Source organism: Panthera onca, chromosome E1 (assembly GCF_046562875.1).
Source record: "Panthera onca isolate mPanOnc1 chromosome E1, mPanOnc1 haplotype 2, whole genome shotgun sequence".
NCBI lineage: Eukaryota > Metazoa > Chordata > Mammalia > Carnivora > Felidae > Panthera > Panthera onca.
This window is the reverse complement of record NC_138352.1, coordinates 39990924-40010615: the sequence shown is the minus strand read 5'-3', so window position 1 is coordinate 40010615 and position 19692 is coordinate 39990924. Positions and strand designations below refer to the sequence as shown.

The 19692-nt window shown below is 42.5% G+C and overlaps 1 protein-coding gene across 1 annotated transcript; it reads left to right on the top strand.

Annotated features, from left to right (window-relative positions):
- The first annotated feature begins 189 nt into the window (after nucleotides 1-189).
- Nucleotides 190-16765, top strand: SLFN14 (schlafen family member 14). Its single transcript, XM_060644978.3, is given in 9 exon segments — nucleotides 190-211; nucleotides 2495-2530; nucleotides 3960-4671; nucleotides 4921-5277; nucleotides 5279-5391; nucleotides 6933-7061; nucleotides 9725-10439; nucleotides 12706-13045; nucleotides 13047-16765. Coding segments are annotated over 9 exon segments (2931 nt in total). The 3' UTR covers nucleotides 13554-16765.
- Nucleotides 16766-19692: the final 2927 nt, after the last annotated feature.

Here is a 19692-nt window from a genome sequence, read left to right as displayed (position 1 = left end):
CTTGGACGCTTCCTAGATCAGCTTTCCGCAAGAAAAGTGCAGCTAAATATCAAAGAAATGCGCAGGAGAACTGGAAAGACTTCCTGGAAGAGGTGGCATTTGATCTGAGTCTGGAAAGATGGATGGGTTTTGAAAATTAGGAGATTCTGGCAGAAGGAATAATTTGACGCCCGAATTAAATGAGAAAGCATGGAGGAACTTGGAAATGTAAGTAAAGTCGAAAAAATGTAGTGTTTCTAAATTCGGTGAGTTAGAAAACACCAGGGGATACTTAATATGTATGTCCTTTAGCATCAAAGACAACAAAAACCCCAAAAAGCCTGGAGCACAACCCAGACTATCTAATCAGAAATTCTAGCGTTGGATCCCAGGCAGATGTATTATTGAAAGGTGCCCCAGGGATGATTCTGATTCATACCAAAGTCTGAGGACCGCTATTAGTGTTAAAGAAAGGAGGTGGTGGGAAATTTGAAAGACAAATCAAGACTTCATCAAAGATGGTGGCTTACTGGCTGTGTAGATTACTCTGGAGAAAGTGGGAGACTTGAAGATTTCAGAGTGGGAGTAGATCAGTGATCAGAGCTGTACTTTTGACAACTATGTATGCAAATGTGTTTTTAAATAGATCAAAGGAGGGCGAAGTGAAAGAAAGGGAAACTATAGCAAGTGATTGGCATAGGTGAGAGCTAAGAAGAACCTAAATTAGGATTGTGGAAGTGGAAATTGAGAGGTGGCATATGAAAAGCAGCGTGAGGAATGTGATGAGTGTCAGAAAGGGATGGGTAGAAGGTGTCAACCTAAATAAAAAGGAAGACTGAGACAAGTGCAAAATTGTCAAAAAGATGAGTTTATTTAGGAAGAGCAGAGGAGTTGCAGTTCAAGACTTGCAAACGTTAGCAAGTTACATTGAGTCCCTTGAGAGTTTGGGATAGGCTGCATATTTGGGTAGGGAATGTAAGGAGGAGAGAGCTCAGTTTAGAGTCTGTTAAAATAAAAAACAAAGGGAGGCCAGATTTGAAAATTCACCAAGCAAACCAGACCAGATTAACCAGTCTGGTCATACAAACAAACTTCAATTCAGCTTCCTTTGCAAGACCAACCTGACCTGGGTTATTTCTTGTTTGTGCCTCTGGGAACCATAAGTAAAACTTAACCCCTGACCAACTCACTATCATTTAAGAAAATTCCAGGGATACCTGGGTGGCTCAATATGTTGAGTGCCTTGACTCTTGAATTGGGCTCAGGTCATGATCTCACGACTTAGGAGATCGAGCCCAGTGTGGGGCTGAGCTTGGAGCCTGATTGGGATCCTCTACCTCCCTCTCCCTCTGCCCCTCCCCTGTTTGCACATGTGTGGCCCTGTACACACAGTCTCTGTCTCTCTCTCTCTCTCTCTCTCTCAAAAATATATCAAGTATCAGTTTTCTGTAAATCAGGCATTTATGAGAAATGAATCTCTCAGTCTTTTTATTTTCCTGAGGGCCCTTGTGTGAGATTTCATTTTCTCTCCTCTGGTTCCATTTTATTTTATTTTATTTTATTTTATTTTATTTTATTTATTTGTATGTATGTATGTATGTATGTTTATTTTTTAGAGAAAGAGAGAACAGGGGAGGGGCAGAGAGAGGGAGACAGAGACTCTGAAGTGGCCTCCACAGCAGACTCCGTGCTGACAGCAGAAAGCCAGATGTGAGGCCTGAACTCATGAACTGTGAGATCATGACCTGAGCCAAAGTCAGACACTTAACCGACTGAGCCACCCAGGTGGCCCCCTCTGGTTCCATTTTAGATTGAAGTTCGAGAAATAAAAGGGAAGAATGAAGAGAAATGGAGTGTCTCTGTACCAGACCTATTAAGGATTTCCATTGTAGTTTCAGGACAGGGGACGTTAGACAGTGAAGATAATGGGTCTTTTCGTGTGCTATTCTTCTACCTGGTTTCCCTTTCCTTCCCCATCTCTCCCTCTCAACCTGGTGCGTTCTTTTTTTTTTTTTTTTTTTTTTTTTAATGTTTATTCATTTTGAGAGATAGTGCACAAGTAGGGGAGGGGCAGAAAGAGAGGTGGAGAGAGAGAATCCCAAGCAGGCTTCTTGCTGTGAGCACAGAGCCCGACGTGTGGCTCGATCCCACAAACTGTGAGATTGTGACCTGAGCCCAAATCAAGAGTTGGACACAACTGATTGAGCCACCCAGGTGCCCCTCAACCTGGTGCATTCTTACTTGCAGGTTGCAACTCATGTACCATCTCATTTATGAAATCTTATACTCACGAGCATAGTTACTGTCACTCCTCAGAACACCCAGAGCACACTGTTCATATGTTATTAGCTCTCCAGAGTGGCACTAGGGTATAATGGTCATGCATGTGACTATATTTGCAAGCTGTTATAAGAGTTGAATGAGCACACAGAGAATGCATAGCAGGTAAAGGGCTCAACTGATGTTATTATATCTGTTGAATTGCAATGAGTTAATACATGTTTTTCCTCTCTAGATTGTGAGCAGGACGTGTATCTTATTCTGGCTAACAGTAAGGCTGCATGGCAGAATGATAGTAAATGAGTTTTGCAAGAGACAGGGGTTCAGATCCCAGCTCTGTTACTTACTAGGTGTGTAGCCTTGAGCTTTACTTCCCTGAATTCAGTTTCTTCACTTATAAGATGATGAAAATAATGCATGTCTTACAAGTTGTCATAAGGACAATTTGAGACAATCAGAGTTGCATATCTGGCCCAAAGAAGCCAATCACTAAATAGCAGTTTTTATTGTGACATGTAGCCCCAGGCTACATTTCATTCTCACAAGAATTGTACAAAGAAGACACTATTATTATCTCTAATTTACACAGAAGGAATCTGAGGCTTTGGTTAGCATAACTGAGGTCTCAAAGCTAGAAAGGGCCAACACTTCCAACACTTCTGTGATTCTATTATATGAACAGAAATTTCTCTAGGAGCCATATGTTTACATTTACCTACAGAAGATGCTCACATATGAAAAAAACAATTCATCAGGCTGATTCTGGTTTGCCTGGAGGAAGTGAGAAGGCAGCCAAGAGCAAACAAATGGCAGAGGAGGGTACCCATCCTGCGGATGCCTGCTTTTTTCCCCTCTTGCTGGGCATAAACAACACCCATATGGCCTCTACTTGGAGGAGATCACACAGAAGACATGGTTCTCTTCTCCTAGAGGAAGAATTTTGATTTGGTTTAGTAAATATTTTGCTTTGCAATTAATAAGAGCTAACAAGGCCGTTTGTGAAACATTTGCTTCAGAGCACTGAGTTCAAATTGGATGGCTGCTCTCTGGTCCATGAAGCAAAAAGGGAAATCGACCATAGTTTAAGGACTATGTTCCAAAGGCTCACATTTTCTTCTGAGCCTTGGAGGCTCCCCCAGCACAGGGTAGAACTATTCAGAAGAGAAAGAACACTCCTGCTCTTACTTCACACTGTGTATGAAGAAACGTATTTTTAGAAGAAGGTTTGAGAAGCTATAACGGTTTCTGCATTTGGTATCAATAGACATTCTTCCAGGAGTAAAATGTTTTAAATGTATAAAATAGTGCATAAAGAACACCAACTTTTATGTTTGTTTTTATAAGACCACATCACATATACCCCAGAACTATTCTCCCTTAGTTCTCTATTGCCTTCCTTTCCCTTTGAATTATAAATAGGAGCAACTTTTGGCTCAACTTCTGCCTCTGCATATTCTGTATAACTTGCTTTGGCTCCTGTGCCAATCCGTGCCCTTTATCTCTGGGCTCACTGTTGTTGCTTCCTGACTTTAAATGAAAAACGACTAACAGTTTCAGCAATGGAATCTTTCTGTTATGGCAAAATATTAAGCATTCATCTTTACCTATACCTGTTCATGCTGGAAAGGCTTGGGAGCTTGCAACATTGTTAGAAAATAGTAATATCTAAGAGTGTTTCCAATGTTAAAATGTATCTCCAGTAATCTGTAAGTTCAAAGAAAACATTGTAATCTCCAGGATTCTTGTTAATGTAGAAACCACATTTCTGTCCAAGTTGTTTCCTGGAACCCCTTTCTGTTATTGTTTGGAGCACAGAGGGACTGCTGGGCTGGATGGTGTCCAGACCGACATGGAAATGCTCTATCCCAAGACAGTTGTACACGTGGGCAGGATGACTTTTGGAGAAGAGAGCAGGAAGAAGATGGCCAGTAGCTATCTGAAAAGAATGGAGAATGCGAAAATCATCCAAGCCACCTGTGCGCTGTTAAATTCTGGAGGGGGTGTGATCAAAGCAGAGATTGATGATAAAACCTACAGTTAACGATGCCATGGGCTGGGGCAGGACCTGGAAACTTCTTTTCAGAAGCTCCTTCCTTCAGGTTCACAGAAATACCTTGACTACATGCAGCAGGGGCACAATCTCCTGATTTTTGTCAAGTCCTGGAGCCCAGATGTCTCCAGCCTCCCCCTAAGGATTTGCAGCTTGTGTTCCAATCTCTACCAGAGAGCCGTGACTTCCACTGTCAACCTGAGCGCCAGCAGTGCCTTGGAGCTTCTCAGAGAGAAGCAGTCTAAAGCCCAAAGAGGAAGATCAAGGGTGAAGGAGTGGAGTTCTCAGAAAGTTCCTTACGGATACATTCAGGAAGAGGAAGAAAGGAGGGTGTCTGCCTCAGAACTGTTTCAAAAGGACAGGTTCCTGGGGTGCCTGGGTGGCTCAAGTCAGTTGAGCATCCGGCTTCGGCTCAGGTCATGATCTCATGGTTTGTGAGTTCGAGCCCTGTGTCGGGCTCTGTGCTGACAGCTCAGAGCCTGGAGCCTGTTTCAGATTCTGTGTCTCCTTCTCTCTCTGTTCCTCCCCTGCTCATGCTCTGTCTCTCTCTCAAAAATAAATAAACATTAAAAAAAATTAAAAAAAAAAAAATAAAAAAAACAAAAGGACAGGCTCCTGTATAAGGAGAAACTCAATGTTACGGAGTCAACACGTGTGGAGCTTAAAAGGTTCACCACCAGAAAGATTGTCCCTCGGATTAAAGAAATGCTGCCTCATTACGTTTCTGCGTTTGCCAACACCCTCAGGGGATACCTAATTATTGGAGTAGATGATAAGAACAAAGAAGTGTTTGGCTGTCAGAGAGAAAAAGTGAACCCTGACTTACTAAAAAGGGAAATAGAAAGCTGTGTAGAAAAATTGCCAACCTTCCACTTCTGCTGTGAGAAGCCAAAGGTGCATTTCACAACCAAAATCTTGAATGTGTACCAAAACGATGTCCTGTACGGATATGTCTATGTGGTTCACATACTTCTGCTGTGTAGTATTCACAGACGCCCCGGATTCCTGGATCATGAGGGACAATTCTGTCACAAGGCTGACGGTGGAGCACTGGGTGGCCATGATGCTGGATATTCAGTCAGGTAAAGCAGAAGAGAAGTCATAATCTAGTCAGCCAGGAAGGAACCCCTTCTGTGCCTTCCATGGGTATTTGGTCAGGTAATTTCGTTGAAGGATAGAAAGCAATTTTGCTTACAAATATTCTCCCTTTACAGCGTTCTTTTGAAAATATTTTCAGTTCCAGAGTGCCTGGCTGGCTCAGTCAGTGGAGTGTGTAACTCTTGATCTTGGGTTTGTGAGTTTAGGCCCCACGGCAGGTGTGGAGATTACTTAAAAATACAATCCTAAAAAAATATTTTCAGCTCCAAAGACCCAGAATATGAACTCTTTGAGGTCAAGAAATGCTTGGATTTTGGTCCACTTTTGGAAATTTATCTGATCAGCTATGAATTAGTGAAAGTTCCCTTATGCACGGTAACTGCCTGTTGAAAGAATTTTGTAGGCTGGTTTTCTAGTCAAAAACATTAATCAACAGGGTCACTCTGAAGTCAGTATTTGGGAGAAACACTGTTTAAGGATGAATTCACTAATCTTTTTTTAAAAAATTTCTGTTAATATTTATTTATTCTTGAGAGAGAGAGAGAGAGAGAGAGAGCGCGCGTGCATGAGTGGGGGAGGGGCAGAGAGAGAGGGAGACATAGAATCCAAAAGCAGGCTCCAGGCTCTGAGCTGTCAGCACAGAGCCTGATGTGGGGCTCAAACCCACCAGCCGGCTGATCATGACCTGAGCCGAAGTTGGCTGCCCAACCAACTGAGCCACCCAGGTGCCCCTCCACTAATTCCTTTAAGGGAAGCTTGTTGACAAATTTGAATGGTTTCTGTAACATTAAGAGCTAATGTCTTCAACCAGTGGGCTTGGGGCACTACCAAATGGGGAAAAACCGATGTAAAAGGAGATGCTGAGCAGGGGATGGGGGAGGGGAAGAAGGACTCATAGTGTTTTCACCTCCCTTACAATTTGGCTCAGAATCAGCCCTGGTGATTTCTAATCAACCCATAAAGGACTTACAGGTCAGTTTGTCTTCATGGTCAATATGTTCCAAATTTGATAAGAGAAGCTGGGATCAAGACTCGAGTGATTTTGCTAAATCATTCTCCTGTCCTAAATTTGTTTGAGTTTACTTTTCTCATAGACACACACCCCAATCTAGAGATCCTGCTGCTTTCTGATCCAACTAAACCTTGAATGGGGGTTTAAACAAACTATAACAAAATAAAAAAAAATACTGTGCTAACCTTTTTCTGATCAGCCACCAGCAGCCTTTCCTTTTAGGGGTGACCCAGAATCAGAATATCAGAGTTAGAAGGAAACGTTAGGGGCCACCAGCTCACGTTCGCACGAGAGAGAGGAAATGACTTGCCCAAAATGAGCCACATAGTGACTTAGAAGATGCGTGACACTCCAAGAGTCCCCAGTCTTCATTTCCTAACATATGTGAACTGTTTGAGGCATAGAAAGCGTGAGTGGCTCAGGCACGCTGCACATCTCACGTCAACAGTAGTAAGGGCAATGAAAAAGAGTTTTCTTTTTTCATCTGAAACAACTTGCCGTGTGTTTGTTTAGCAACTTCCAGTCTGGCCACTGACTACAGCTTTCACCTGAGTTCACCAGCTCCATCAGCCCTAGGAAGCCCATCATCTCCCAAAAAAGTCCTGGAATTTAAGAGACCTCTACAACAATGTCTGTTTCCAGGTATTCCTTCTTCATTATAGCTGAAGGGACTTTGCTTTCTAAAACTGAGTTGGAGGATGGGGGCGCGTCTGGGTGGCTCAGTTGGTTAAGCATCTGACTCTTGACCTCAGCCTAGGTCTTGATTCAGGGTTGTGAATTCAAGTCCTGCATTGGGCTCCACACTGGACATGAACCCTAAAAAAAAACAAAATTAATTTAAAATAAAGTTAAAATAGTAACAACAACAATAATAATAAAGTTGGGGAGTACCTGCCTGGCTCAGTTGGTAGAGCGTGAAACTCTTGATCTTGGGGTCATGAGTTTGAGCCCCACATTGAACATAGAGTTTACAAAAAATAGTAAATTGGGAGGAATTGGTGGCAATTAGTCCTTAAAGGAGGTCAAATGTAGACATAATGGTCCTGAAATAATATATATGATGGACTCTTGTTTCTCAGTTATTGTATCCACATTATATTTCTGTGTGCTTTGGGGCTTCCAGTCACATATGGCTTTTGTTTTCCAAATTTGAGAAAATATAGGAATTCTCTTAAATTCTTTAAGTCTATACCACAGCTGCCCCTGGCTTTCCAATCAGAAAGAGGTGAACTGGAGTGCCTGGGTGGCTTAATAGGTTAAGCATCTGACTTTGGCTCAGGTCATGATCTCACGGTCTGTAAGTTTGAGCCCCCCGTCAGGCTCTGTGCTGACTGCTCAGAGCCTGGAGCCTGCTTCGGATTCTGTGTCTCCTTCTCTTTCTGCTGCTCACTCTCTGTCTCCCTCATTCAAAAATAAACAGTGAAAAAAAACTTAAAAATAAAAGAGAGAGGTGAACCATGGGGTCACCTGGACTCTTCCTAAGGCAGAGCTTCTCAATCTTGGCACTATTGATATTCGAGCTCGATAATTTTTGTTGAGGGGGGCTGCCCTGTGACTTTGTTGGATATTTAGCAGCATTTCTGCCCTCTACTCACTAGACGCCGGTAGCACCTTCTCCAGCTATGACAAAAAATATTCCAGATATTGCCAAATGTCTCCCAGGGGGCAAAACTGCCACAGGTTAAGAATCAATGTCCTAAAGGAAAGTTCTTGGATCCCTAAAGCACCAGGTACACACACACACACACACACACACACACACACACACACACACACCCCTTAGCCGGAAGAAATACCTTCCTAACAGTAGTGGACCACTTGGGGTTGAGGAGAAGGTACCAGGAGGCTATTCTATTCTGTGAAGACTCCTCCCTATTGCCTTCTCCTGCACAAGAGCTGCCAGAAATAGGAAATTTGTAGTCCTGGCCTGTGAAGAGGGGGTGCTTTCTCTTTTTAAAAATTATTGAGTTAATTTTAAATTTTAATTCCAGAGTAGCTAATTACAGTGTTACATTAGTTTCAGGTGTACAATACAGTGATTCAGCAGTTCCATATATTACTCAGTGCTCATCAAGATAAGTGTACTCTTGGGGCGCCTGGGTGGCTCAGTCAGTTAAGCATTGGACTTCAGCTTAGGTCATGATCTTGTGGTCTGTGAGTTTGAGCCCTGCCTCAGGCTCTGTGCTGACAGCCGGAAGCCTGCCTCAGATTCTGTGTCTCCCTCTCTCTCTGCCCCTTCCCCACTCACACTCAGTCTCTCAAAAAATCAATAAATGTTAAAATTTTTTAAAAAAGATAAGTGTATTCTTTTTTTAATGTTTAAAAAACACATTTTTTTTTTAAAAAATGCAAGCGGGGGAAGGGCAAGAGAGAGAGGCAGAATCCAAAGCAGGCTCCAGGCTCTGAGCTGTCAGCACAGAGCTCAATGCGGAGCTCGAACTCACAAGCTGTGAGATCATGACCTGAGCCAAAGTTCGTGCTCAACTGACTGAGCCACCCTGGCACCCCAAGATAAGTGTACTCTTAATCCCCTTCATATCCATGCCTCTACCCACCTCTCCTGGGATAACCATCTGATTGTTCTCTATAGTTAAAAGTCTGTTTTTTGGTTTGTGTCTTTTCCCCTCTTTGTTCATTTGTTTTGTTTATTAAATTCCACGTATGAGTGAAATCATATGGTATTTTTATTTCTTTAACTGACTTATTTCACTTAGCATAATACTCTCTAGATCCATCCATGTCATTGCAAATGGCAAGATTTCATTCTATGGCCAAAAATATTCCATATATATATATATATATATATATATATATATATATATATATATGTATATTTCCATGTATATATATATTTCCATATAAATATATATTTCCATGTGTATATATATATTTCCATGTGTATATATATATATATATATATATATATATATATATTTCTCACATCTTTATCCATTCAACTATCAATGGACATTTGGGCTGCTTCCATAGTTTGGCTATTGTAAGTAATGCTGCAATAATAAACATAGGGGTGCCTATATCCCTTTGAATTAGTGTTTTCATATTCTTTGGGTAAATACCCAGTATTGTGATTACCAGGTCTTTCTAGATATGTCTCCTGAGCCAAGGGAAACAAAGGCAAAAATAAATTATTGGGCTACATCAAAATAAAGAGGGGGTGCTTTCTTTGTAGACGAGGAAACCCATAGTTCCATGGCTAGATTCATTTCTTCCTATGATGTTGCAGGAATACTTACAATATGCTTTTGTAAATTTTAGTTTGTAATTTCTATTTCTTGCATTTTCAGTGACACAGGAAGAGATACAGTTTAAACCAGTATCCCTCTTTAAGAAACTCTTCTCAGATCATAAAGCACTCAAGGAATTAATGAAGACACAGATATATCCTTGTTCTCAGGGGATTGTGATATTTTCTAGAAGCTGGGCCAGTGATGTTGGCTTAAGGAAAGAGCGGGATGTCCTGTGCGACGCTCTTCTAATAGCAGTTAACAGTCCCCTGGTACTCTATACGATCTTAATACGCCCCGGTTGGATTGGAGGGCTTGAATATGGCCGAAACACTGTTCATCAGTTAAAGCAGAAACTGGGAACCGTTGGTAGTTACACAGGGAAAGTGTGTGCTATCCCAAGGTTGATGCACCTGTCCAGCACACAGTGCAGCCCCAATGAAATCCCTGTTCACTACCCCCAGTCCTACAGGCTTGCTGCCAAGGATGAAATGGAAGACTTGTTGCCAGCCTTTATCATAGTCTCACTGTGTTCCAGATCTCTTCTGAGTGACCAGCTGGGCTGTGAAGTTTTCAACTTGCTCATAGAGGAGCAATGTGAGTTGCTTTCAGAAAGCCTTCAGGAGCCGTGAGAATTGTTTATCCACTGCCTTCCAGGAACCAGGAAGACAGCCCTAGCCATAAAGATCTTGGAGAAAATTAAGCATTTGTTGCACTGCAAACCAAAAGAGATCCTTTATGTTTGTGAAAGTGACTCTTTAAAGGGTTATGTGATGTAAGAGGGCCACTGACAACATGATAAACATATTTAGTCAGTCTTTTCGACAGTATCTCAAGAGTAATCTGCGTTTCTAGTTTAAGATGTTGTGAGGCCTTAGCTGCATAAATGTGAGAGCCCAAACCCTATACACATCTCCAAATGATCAGGTAGTTGAGCTACAAATGGGTACTATGTAATGCTCAGGTTTAAACATCTCATTACAAATTAGCCAACTATATATCACTTTAAATTTCTTTAACTAGAAACATTTTTTTCCCTACAATCTCTGGCCTTAACTTTAAGAAAAGTGGAAATAAGCCTGTTTTGTTTTAAATATACATTTTGCTTGATATTTAAGGCTTCAAAGTCATAGAGTATTTCAGTTAATTAGACATTATACCTAACAGGAACTTGAATTTAAATACCCATTTCATTTTGTTTATAAACTGTTTTCATTTGTTTGACTTATTCTGAATCGACAATTGCAGAAAACATGCAAATTTGCCTCTGATTTAAGTCTTTACCTTTCAGTGTAGTAAAAAAAAAAAAAAAAATTCATTGTTATACAATCTAGCAAATGAGGGCAAACTCACTTTAATTTTTGGTTTGGTTTACTTATGTACCCAATAAATCTTTTGGGGCCCCACTTATATGCTAGGAATGTGTACATTTAGTGTTACCAGGGAAAAATATATTGAAGATGGGGCCCTAAAGATCCGATAAGGGAGATAAGAAAAAAATAAGCAAATTGGATGTTGCATAATTAATATGATAATAAGGATATGCTTATTTTAACTTAGGTTGGAGGTTGGCCAGCAAATAGTCCTGGGTGAAGGATCCTTTGGCACACTCTTAAGAAGTCAGTAGGAGAAGTGGAGGGCTTTTTAGGCAAAGGGCACACAGCAAGTGCAAAAGCACATGAGAGAATCAGAATGGTAGGTCTTACTGGAGTAGGGAGGGAGTAGAGGTATGTAGCAGGTGATGAAGTTAGAAAGGAAGTAGATTCCGAATTATGGAGGATCTTGTAAACTGTGCTAAGGGCTATGCTGTATGGGTAAGATTAAAAATATCCCAGTCAAAAAGCAAATTCAACAAGCTATTTATTGAACCCCTAATATGAGGGGGCTAAGAATCGGTGCTTTACTTCAAGAAGTCTACACAGTCGAAACAGGTACAGAAGAACGTAAGTAGCTGTGATTCAAGGCATAGGGGGAGTAAATCCCCAAGGACTGCATATGTAAATCAGGAAATCTATAGGAATGAATGATGTTATTTGGATCTAAATTAGAGGAAAGAAACAACCAAGTTTACTTTGAAAAAATTACCTATATCTATCTATATAACGAAATTGGCTGCTTCTTGCCTCCTCTAATTTGTTCCTCCTCCTCTAGTACACTAAAACATACTACAAAGGAAAATTGAGCTAAGTAAACAGAGTAGCAGTCCCAGAGAGGCATAGCCCTGTAGATTTTCTATCTTACTTGACATGTCATGGAACTCAGCAACTTCCTGATGTTTTCCTTACCAAAATCTAAAAAGGCTTTGGTTTTGTACTACCAGTAAGTGGGGAAATAGGATTTGCTTTTTTTTTTTTTTTTAATTTTTTTTTTTAACGTTTATTTATTTTTGAGACAGAGAGAGACAGAGCACGAACGGGGGAGGGGCAGAGAGAGAGGGAGACACAGAATCTGAAACAGGCTCCAGGCTCTGAGCGGTCAGCACAGAGCCCGACGCGGGGCTCGAACTCACGGACCCTGAGATCGTGACCTGAGCCGAAGTCGGACGTTTAACCGACTGAGCCACCCAGGCGCCCCAGGATTTGCTTTAGATAGGAATTCATCCTAGCCCATACCTCTTTTGCACATAAAAATTATGCCTCCAGGGACCTGCTCGCCTGCTCTAAAAAGGAAGAAAGTTAAGCAATGATAGTAACAAGTGGAAATTGCTTTTGAGATTTCCTGTCAATGTAATGAGCCTGTCTTTAGGGATTGTCAAGCAGCAGAAATGGACTAGTAATAGAAATGAAATCTCCTACCTGGGTTCATTTCAAAAATTTTCATGTGCAGATTTAATTAGATAACCCCAAAGAGTAGAGTTTGCAGTTTATGTATTCTATCAGGTAACTTGTAAGTAGAGTAGTTTTGTAGTGTTTAGGACACCACTGAGTCAATGAATCAGTCTCCAGATGAGAACCAGCTTCTAATTCCGATGTAGATAGTGATGCATATGGTGTTCCCTTTGTATATATGCCTGAAACCTTATTCTCTCTTTCATCCTCTAGCCAACAAACCACCTGCAGAGTTGTGACTCGGAAAACCTTCTTACAAGGGGAGTTCCTAGAGGTTAAACACATAGTGATGGATGAGACTGAGAATTTCTGCAGTAAATATGGAGACTAGTACTTGAAGGCCAGGAGCATCACCCTTCCAAAGGTGAGGGGAGCTGGGAGTGAAAACCTTCATCATGGGATTCTCTGGATTTTTCTGGACCCTTTCCAAGTCCATCATGCAGATATTAATGGCCTCCCCCCTTCATCTGCTCAGTTTCCTCGAAAAACAATCACCAATGGGATCCACTGTGCTCTGGAAATAGCAACGGTCACGAAAGAAGAAATGAGAAGGGATCAGAGCAAATCTGCCCTCTGGCAGGTCCCCAGACACACTGCCATTGTTCGGGGAAACTGCCTACAAGGAAGCAGTGTGTGCCCAGGGTCTGCCTGGGGTGGATGACACAGAGACTGGCCTCACTATGGAACAAATTGTGAAACACGTGGCGGAAAGGTGTCACCACCTGTTCCAATGTGGCTACCTGCCCAAAGACATAGCCGTTCTGTGCAGGAAAAGGGAGGACAGAGGACGCTATGAGCCTGCACTGCTAAAAGCAGTGGAATTATTTGTAACCCCTGGAGCAACGAAGGTTGTGTTCAGCCAGGCCTCCGGTGTTTGGGGAAGTCACATCATCTTAGACAGTATTCAACAGTTTTCAGGCCTGGAGAGGAAGATTGTGTTTGGGCTGAGTCCAGAATGTGCACTGTCAGAAGAAGCACATGAGCTCCGTTTTGCCTCATGAGCCATTAAACACCTCTATGTGCTTTATGAAAAGAGGGCAGCTTTCCGAAAATTATTTTAACAATACAGGTGCCAGAAAGAGCAGAGTCTCTTCTCTGGGGGAGGTGGCAGCTACTCCTTCTCACATATTGCAAGTGAGAAAGTCAAGGCACAGTAAGTACTGTGTGGAGCCAAGAAATGTCTCTTGGGAGTGACCTTTCACTCTGTGTGCTGTTACTGTCCTTTTCCTCCTCCTATACACTATGGCAGACTGACGATTGGTCCCCTGCCTCTGGTTTTCCTATCCAGTCCATCTTTCAGGGACCAGCGGTTCTCCTTAAATGGGGAACTGACTGTGTGGCATTCCCTGCCAACGTATCTGCAGGGAGGCCCTGCAGGCTAGAAGCCAAACCAATTCTCAAGGCTTTCCATGACACACCCTGACTTCCTCTCCTAATGCGTCCTTTGTTATACCTCCTCTCCCAAGGCGTCTTAAGGCAGCCCAGCCTTGCTGACCCATTTTGGGAGTGGGAGGGAGGATGCCCCCCAGGCTACTTATTTTAACTGGGTATCTCAGGGGCAGCACCTTGTTGAGTACCTCATACTGGCTCTGGGTCTCGAGCTTCATGGGCCCACAACTTGACTTCCTCTTTGCACTAAGCATGGATTGGTCTCTTGGAGATGGTTTGATGCCAGTCAAGCTCACAAAAGACCAACGCACACATGAAAATGTCACCCTGTCAGTTTACAGTGAGTACTGTAGTAGTAAATGGGCCAGATGCTTTTGCTAATCCATATATTCAATGGCAACATTGGAAGCCAAATTATGAGCATAGCTTTGCAGCAATGGGGATCCTATTCAAATGTGTGAAGAGTCTAGGCAATATTCGACTAGTGCAGTCATCTCTAAAATAGGGATATTTCCACCACAAGGACTCAGACAGGTCAGGTTTACAAAATAAAGCAAATTTATTTTTCTTCTCTCCTAGTTTCCAAAGTTTTCAGGTTGACCACCAACCCTCCCCTTACTCCTCCCAACACACACACACACAACACACACACACACACACACACACACACACACACACACACACACACATTGCTCATGTTCATCCTCTACCTGTTCATATGTTCACCTAGGCTCAAAACTGCTTATCCTCTGCTGCTGGCCTGGGAAATGGTCTGTCTGTAAGAGGCCTTTGCACATCCCTGAGCTCTTCCATTATGATTTGGTGTTAATTTTAATCAACAGGGAGCCTGGATGGCAACTCTACCACCCATGCCATCCCTACCCACTCCTGGCTTCTGGCTGTGCTTCTCTTCTCTGCCTTCAAAGCCTTGTCTGCTCCTCTACCTGCTGAAATCCTAGCTTGTCGATCAAGTCTTTGTTCAAAAGGCCAACTCCTCAAATTAAACGTTCGCCATCCCCCTGACCTAAATTTGGTCTCTCCTTTTGCAGCCATTCTCTAGCTTAAAAACTTTTTGAGGATAGTGCCAAAGTCATTCTAAACTGTGCCAGAGAAGTAGCCGTCAGCATAACAAGATCTACGTAATACTCTCCTATCATGTTTTCTTTCCAGTGTATGTGAAGTAGAAATAAAACACAGTTCCCTTTCTCTGGTCAGCTCCCCAAACAGCTAAGCCAATGCCGTGCTCTTCAATGCAAACTTGCTTTCCTGTTTGTAAGGATTTTTAAGTTGCTTTGGAAATATTCCAGCTTCCAGATTGCTTTTCAACTTTTATTTGTGTTTGAGAGGCAGAGAGAGACAGAGCATGAGCTGGGGAGGGGCAGAGAGAGAGGGAGACACAGAATCTGAATCAGGCTGTCAGCAGAGCCTGATGAAGGGCTGGAACCCACAAACAGTGAGATTGTAACCTGAGCTGAAGTTGGACGCTTAACCGACTGAGACACCCAGGTGCCCCTCCAGATTGCTTTTAATTTCTAGAAAGGTTTCAGAAAACATTATTGATGCTGGGCAGGCATGAATGCAAAAGAAAGTGTGGAAATATTCCTTTGGCTATAATTTCACATAAAGCCCATCACCTTTCCAAGAGATGGGAGAGGATCAGACAGGCCAGTCTGAAACCTAATGGTCAGCTTTACTGACCATGGACTGAACAGAAGAACTTCTCCCCTCCCTGCCTCTTCCTGCTTCCGTTACTTGACATTTCCTCCCTTTTACCGTTTCTTGGGGATATTTGGGTACTTTGGGTGGGAGAAATAAAGTTCAGCAAGTAATTCTTTTCTGATGAAGCAAAAGACACCACTGCATTAACATTTGGATAATGGGAGGTGTGTGAATTCTCTAAAATTAATTTAAAGAGTCAAGTGAGGAGGGATTAGGGGAATGGAAAAAACAGGGAACTGCTATATTTTAGTCATAAGCCTCAGTACGATTTAACTTTTTAAACTGTATGTATACATTATATAATCTGATAAAATAATTCATTTTAAAAATAATTATTTCAGGAGCACCTGGGTGGCTCAGTTGGTTAAGCATCCGACTTTGGCTCAGGTCATGATCTTGCACTTCATGAGTTCAAGCCCTGCATCCGTCTCTATGCTGGCAGCTCGGAACCTGGAGCCTGCTTCAGATTCTGTGTCTCCCTCTCTCTGTCCCTCCCTTGCTCACGCTCTGTCTCTCTCTCTGTCTCTCTCTCCAAAATAAATATTATAAACAAAACAATACAAATAAAAATAATTGTTTTATATATTGAATTTGAGAGTCTATCAGTTCTTAGTCTACTTCAATAACTCACTCTGGCTTAAAGTAGAAGGTCTAACTCAGTGGTTCTCAGCCCTGGCTACTCCTGAAAATCGTTTGTACGGGGGCAAAGGGGCTTTAAAATATAGCAGTGATCAGGGCAAACACCCAACCAATTAAATAAGCATCTCTAGGCATGGGCTTGAGCATCGGTATTTATTAAAAGTCGTCCAGATGATTCTTATATGCCACCAGGGTTGAGAACTATTGACCCCTTCTCCAAGTCTTTTCTTTCTGTCCTGAAATAGATGTATACACCCTTCTCTTCCAATCAGACTGGGAGCTCCTTGAGAGTAAGGATGGTCACTTACATATCTTTATTTCCCCAAATGTAACTAGTGCACTTGCATGGGTTTCAGAGTCAGACATGACAAGGTTCAAATTTCAGACTCAAGCACCCAAATGTAATCTGGGCAGCTTAACCGAATTTTCTGTATAAAATGCAAAAAAACAACAGTATATCCCTCAGATGGTTGTTGTAAAGATTAAATGCTTTGTTTCATGTGCTTGGTACAAACCCAAGAGTCAACAGACAGTAGCTATCGAACCCCCGCTAAATTCTCAGAGCCAGGCACACGGTCAGATGGTGATTAGGTGATTATGAGAAATTACTTTATCAACAATGTTACTTAACCCTTGGGAAGCTTAGTTTCTTCCTAGGGCTGAGAGGGTACTAGAAATGCTTATTGGGACAGGGTTTGACACAACACTTAGTAGCCTCTGTGAGCAGTGGCTATTAAGACATCCCCTGGGCTCTTGTGGGTTTTTCTCAGTGGATACTTCTCAAGCATGATTTTTTGAAATGCTGTGACTCTAAGCTAATTTGTGTATTGTATTACTTTTCTCAATCAGATAACTACCCCTCTGCTTGCCACATGTAGGCAATATCATGAAGTAATGACACTGGCCAGATTTGGTACAAATTGGGTTTTTGTGACAATCTAATACTAATTACTAATACTAGTAATTTCTATGGCAATCCACCATGAATAGTGAGCCAGTAGACTGTGGTAATGAGAGATAGGAAATGGGAGTCTGGGGGGTGCCTGGGTGGCCCAGTCGGTTAAGCATCCTACCCTCGATTTCACCTGGGTTCATTATATCACAGTTTGTGGGAATGAGCCCTGCTTGGGCTCTGTGCTCACAGTGCCCAGCCTACTTAGGATTCTCTCTCTCCACTGTTTGTCCCTGCCCTGCTCACGCTCTCTCTCTCTCTCTGAAAATAAATAAACTTAAAAAAAAAAAAAAAAAGAAGAAATGGGAGGGGCGCCTGTGTGGCTCAGTTGGTTGAGCATCAGACCTCGGATAGGGTCATGATATCAAGGTTCCTGAGTTTGGGCCCCACCCCTGGCTCTGTGCTGACAGCTCAGAGCCTGGAGCCCTGCTTAGGATTCTGTGTTTCCCTCTCTCTGACCCTCCCACACTCATCCTCTGTATCTCTCTCTCAAAAATAAATAAACATTAAATTTTTTTAAAAAAGGAAATGGGAGTCTAGTAAAAGAAAATTTCATTAAAAAAAAAAAAAAAACAACGAAGCCTGACTGACCATAGAATCACCTTTAAAGTACTATTGACTCATTGATTCATTGTTGAATTCCACATGTCTGTGGGAGGAGCTCTTGAATCTGCATTTTTTTTTAAAAGGTTGTGAAAGTTTCCAATGAGCAGCTAAGATTGGGAATTAATTATCTGGCTCGTGACATCTCAAACTCAATTCCCTCTAGTGCACAACACCTTTTCTCAGTGTTAAAAAAATGATTGCTAAATCCATGTTATAATATTCTTGCAATCTCTAAAATGGACACCCAAAAGAAACCAAGCAAACCAGAGCTCAAAGGAACTGTAACTTATGCGGGTTGTGGAAGGAAGTGGCAGATCAGAGTGGTAAGTAAAAAAACCATAATCAAATCTAAGATCAGCAGCATTAGGAGCCCAATCAAGAAAAGGAAATCCAGGAGAAAGTTCAACGGGGCTTAACTACAGCTGTTGGAATTACAGAGCCTACTAGAAAAATTAAGTGAGAAAGTCCGTGAGATGCACTGCTTGATTCCCTAACTGGCTCTAGCATCACTCTTCTTTCTTCTTTTTTTCTAATGTTTATTTTTGAGAGAGGGCAAGCGGGGTAGGGGCAGAGAGACAGGAGGACAGAGGATCAGAAGCAGGTTCTGCGCTGACAACAGAGAGCCAGAAGCGGGACTGGAACTCACTGTCAGATCATGACCTGAGCCAAAGTCAGATGCTCACCCAACTGAGCCACCCAGGTGCCCCCAGCATTGCTTTTCTTTATTGCATGACACATTTCCCGAGCAACTCAGGCTTATTTGACAAAATAATAATTCCTCTCTCCCTATCTTCTTCGTCTCCAATTCCACTTCCCAGGGGTTCCTCCTTAATAATAGTTTGATGTGGGGGGGGGGGCGGTGCCTGGGTGGCTCAGTTGGTTAAGCAGCAAACTCTTGATTTCGGCTCAGGTCATGATCTCACGGTCTGGAATTGGAGCCCTGTATCAGGCTCTGAGCTGACAGTGCGGATTCTCTCTCTCTCTCCCCCCCTCTCTCTGCCCCTCCACTGCTTGCACACACTCTCTCTTTCTCTCTCTCAAAAAAATAAACAGTAAAAAATAGTTTCATGTGGGGGCGCCTTGGTGGCTCAGTCGGTTAAGTGTCCAACTTCAGTTCAGGTCATGATCTCACGGTTTGTGGGTTTGAGCCCCACATCGGGCTTGTGCTGACAACTCAGAGCCTGGAGCCTGCTGCTTCAGATTCTGTTTTTCCCTCTCTCTCTACCCCTCCCCTGCTCCCGCTTTGTCTGTCTGTCTCTCTCTCTTTCAAAAGTAAGTAAACATTTTTAAAAATTTAAAAATGGGAGACTCTTAAAAACTGAGAACAAACTGAGGGTTGATGGGGGGTGGGAGGAAGGGGAGGGCAAGTGATGGGCATTGAAGAGGGCATCTTTTGGGTTGAGCACTGGGTGTTGTATGGAAACCAATTTGACAATAAATTTCATATATTAAAAAAATTTTTTTTAAATGGTTATTTATTTGGAGGGGACAGGGAGAGGATGGGTGGGGGAGGGACAGAGAGAGAGGGAGACAGAGGATCCAAAGCAGGCTCAGAACTGACAGCAGAGAGCCCTTATGGGGGCCTGGAACTCACGAACCCTGAGATCATGTCCTCAGCTGAAGTCGTACATTTAACTGACTTATCAACCCTGGCTCCCTGGACCATAACTTTTCTGACTTGGGTCTTTGTGAAATACAAGACAGCATAGCAAGATGCTGGGGAACAGTCAGAGCCAGTATGAGGGTGTGGGTCTCCTCTGTCCTGTGTCTGTTTTTTGTTTCTTTGTGGATTGTATTTTCTCAGAGTCTCTCATAACCCTACTTCCCCTCACCATGGACCCCTCCTCACATCACCATTTCCAACCTGCATATGTTCATTCATACACACACACGCA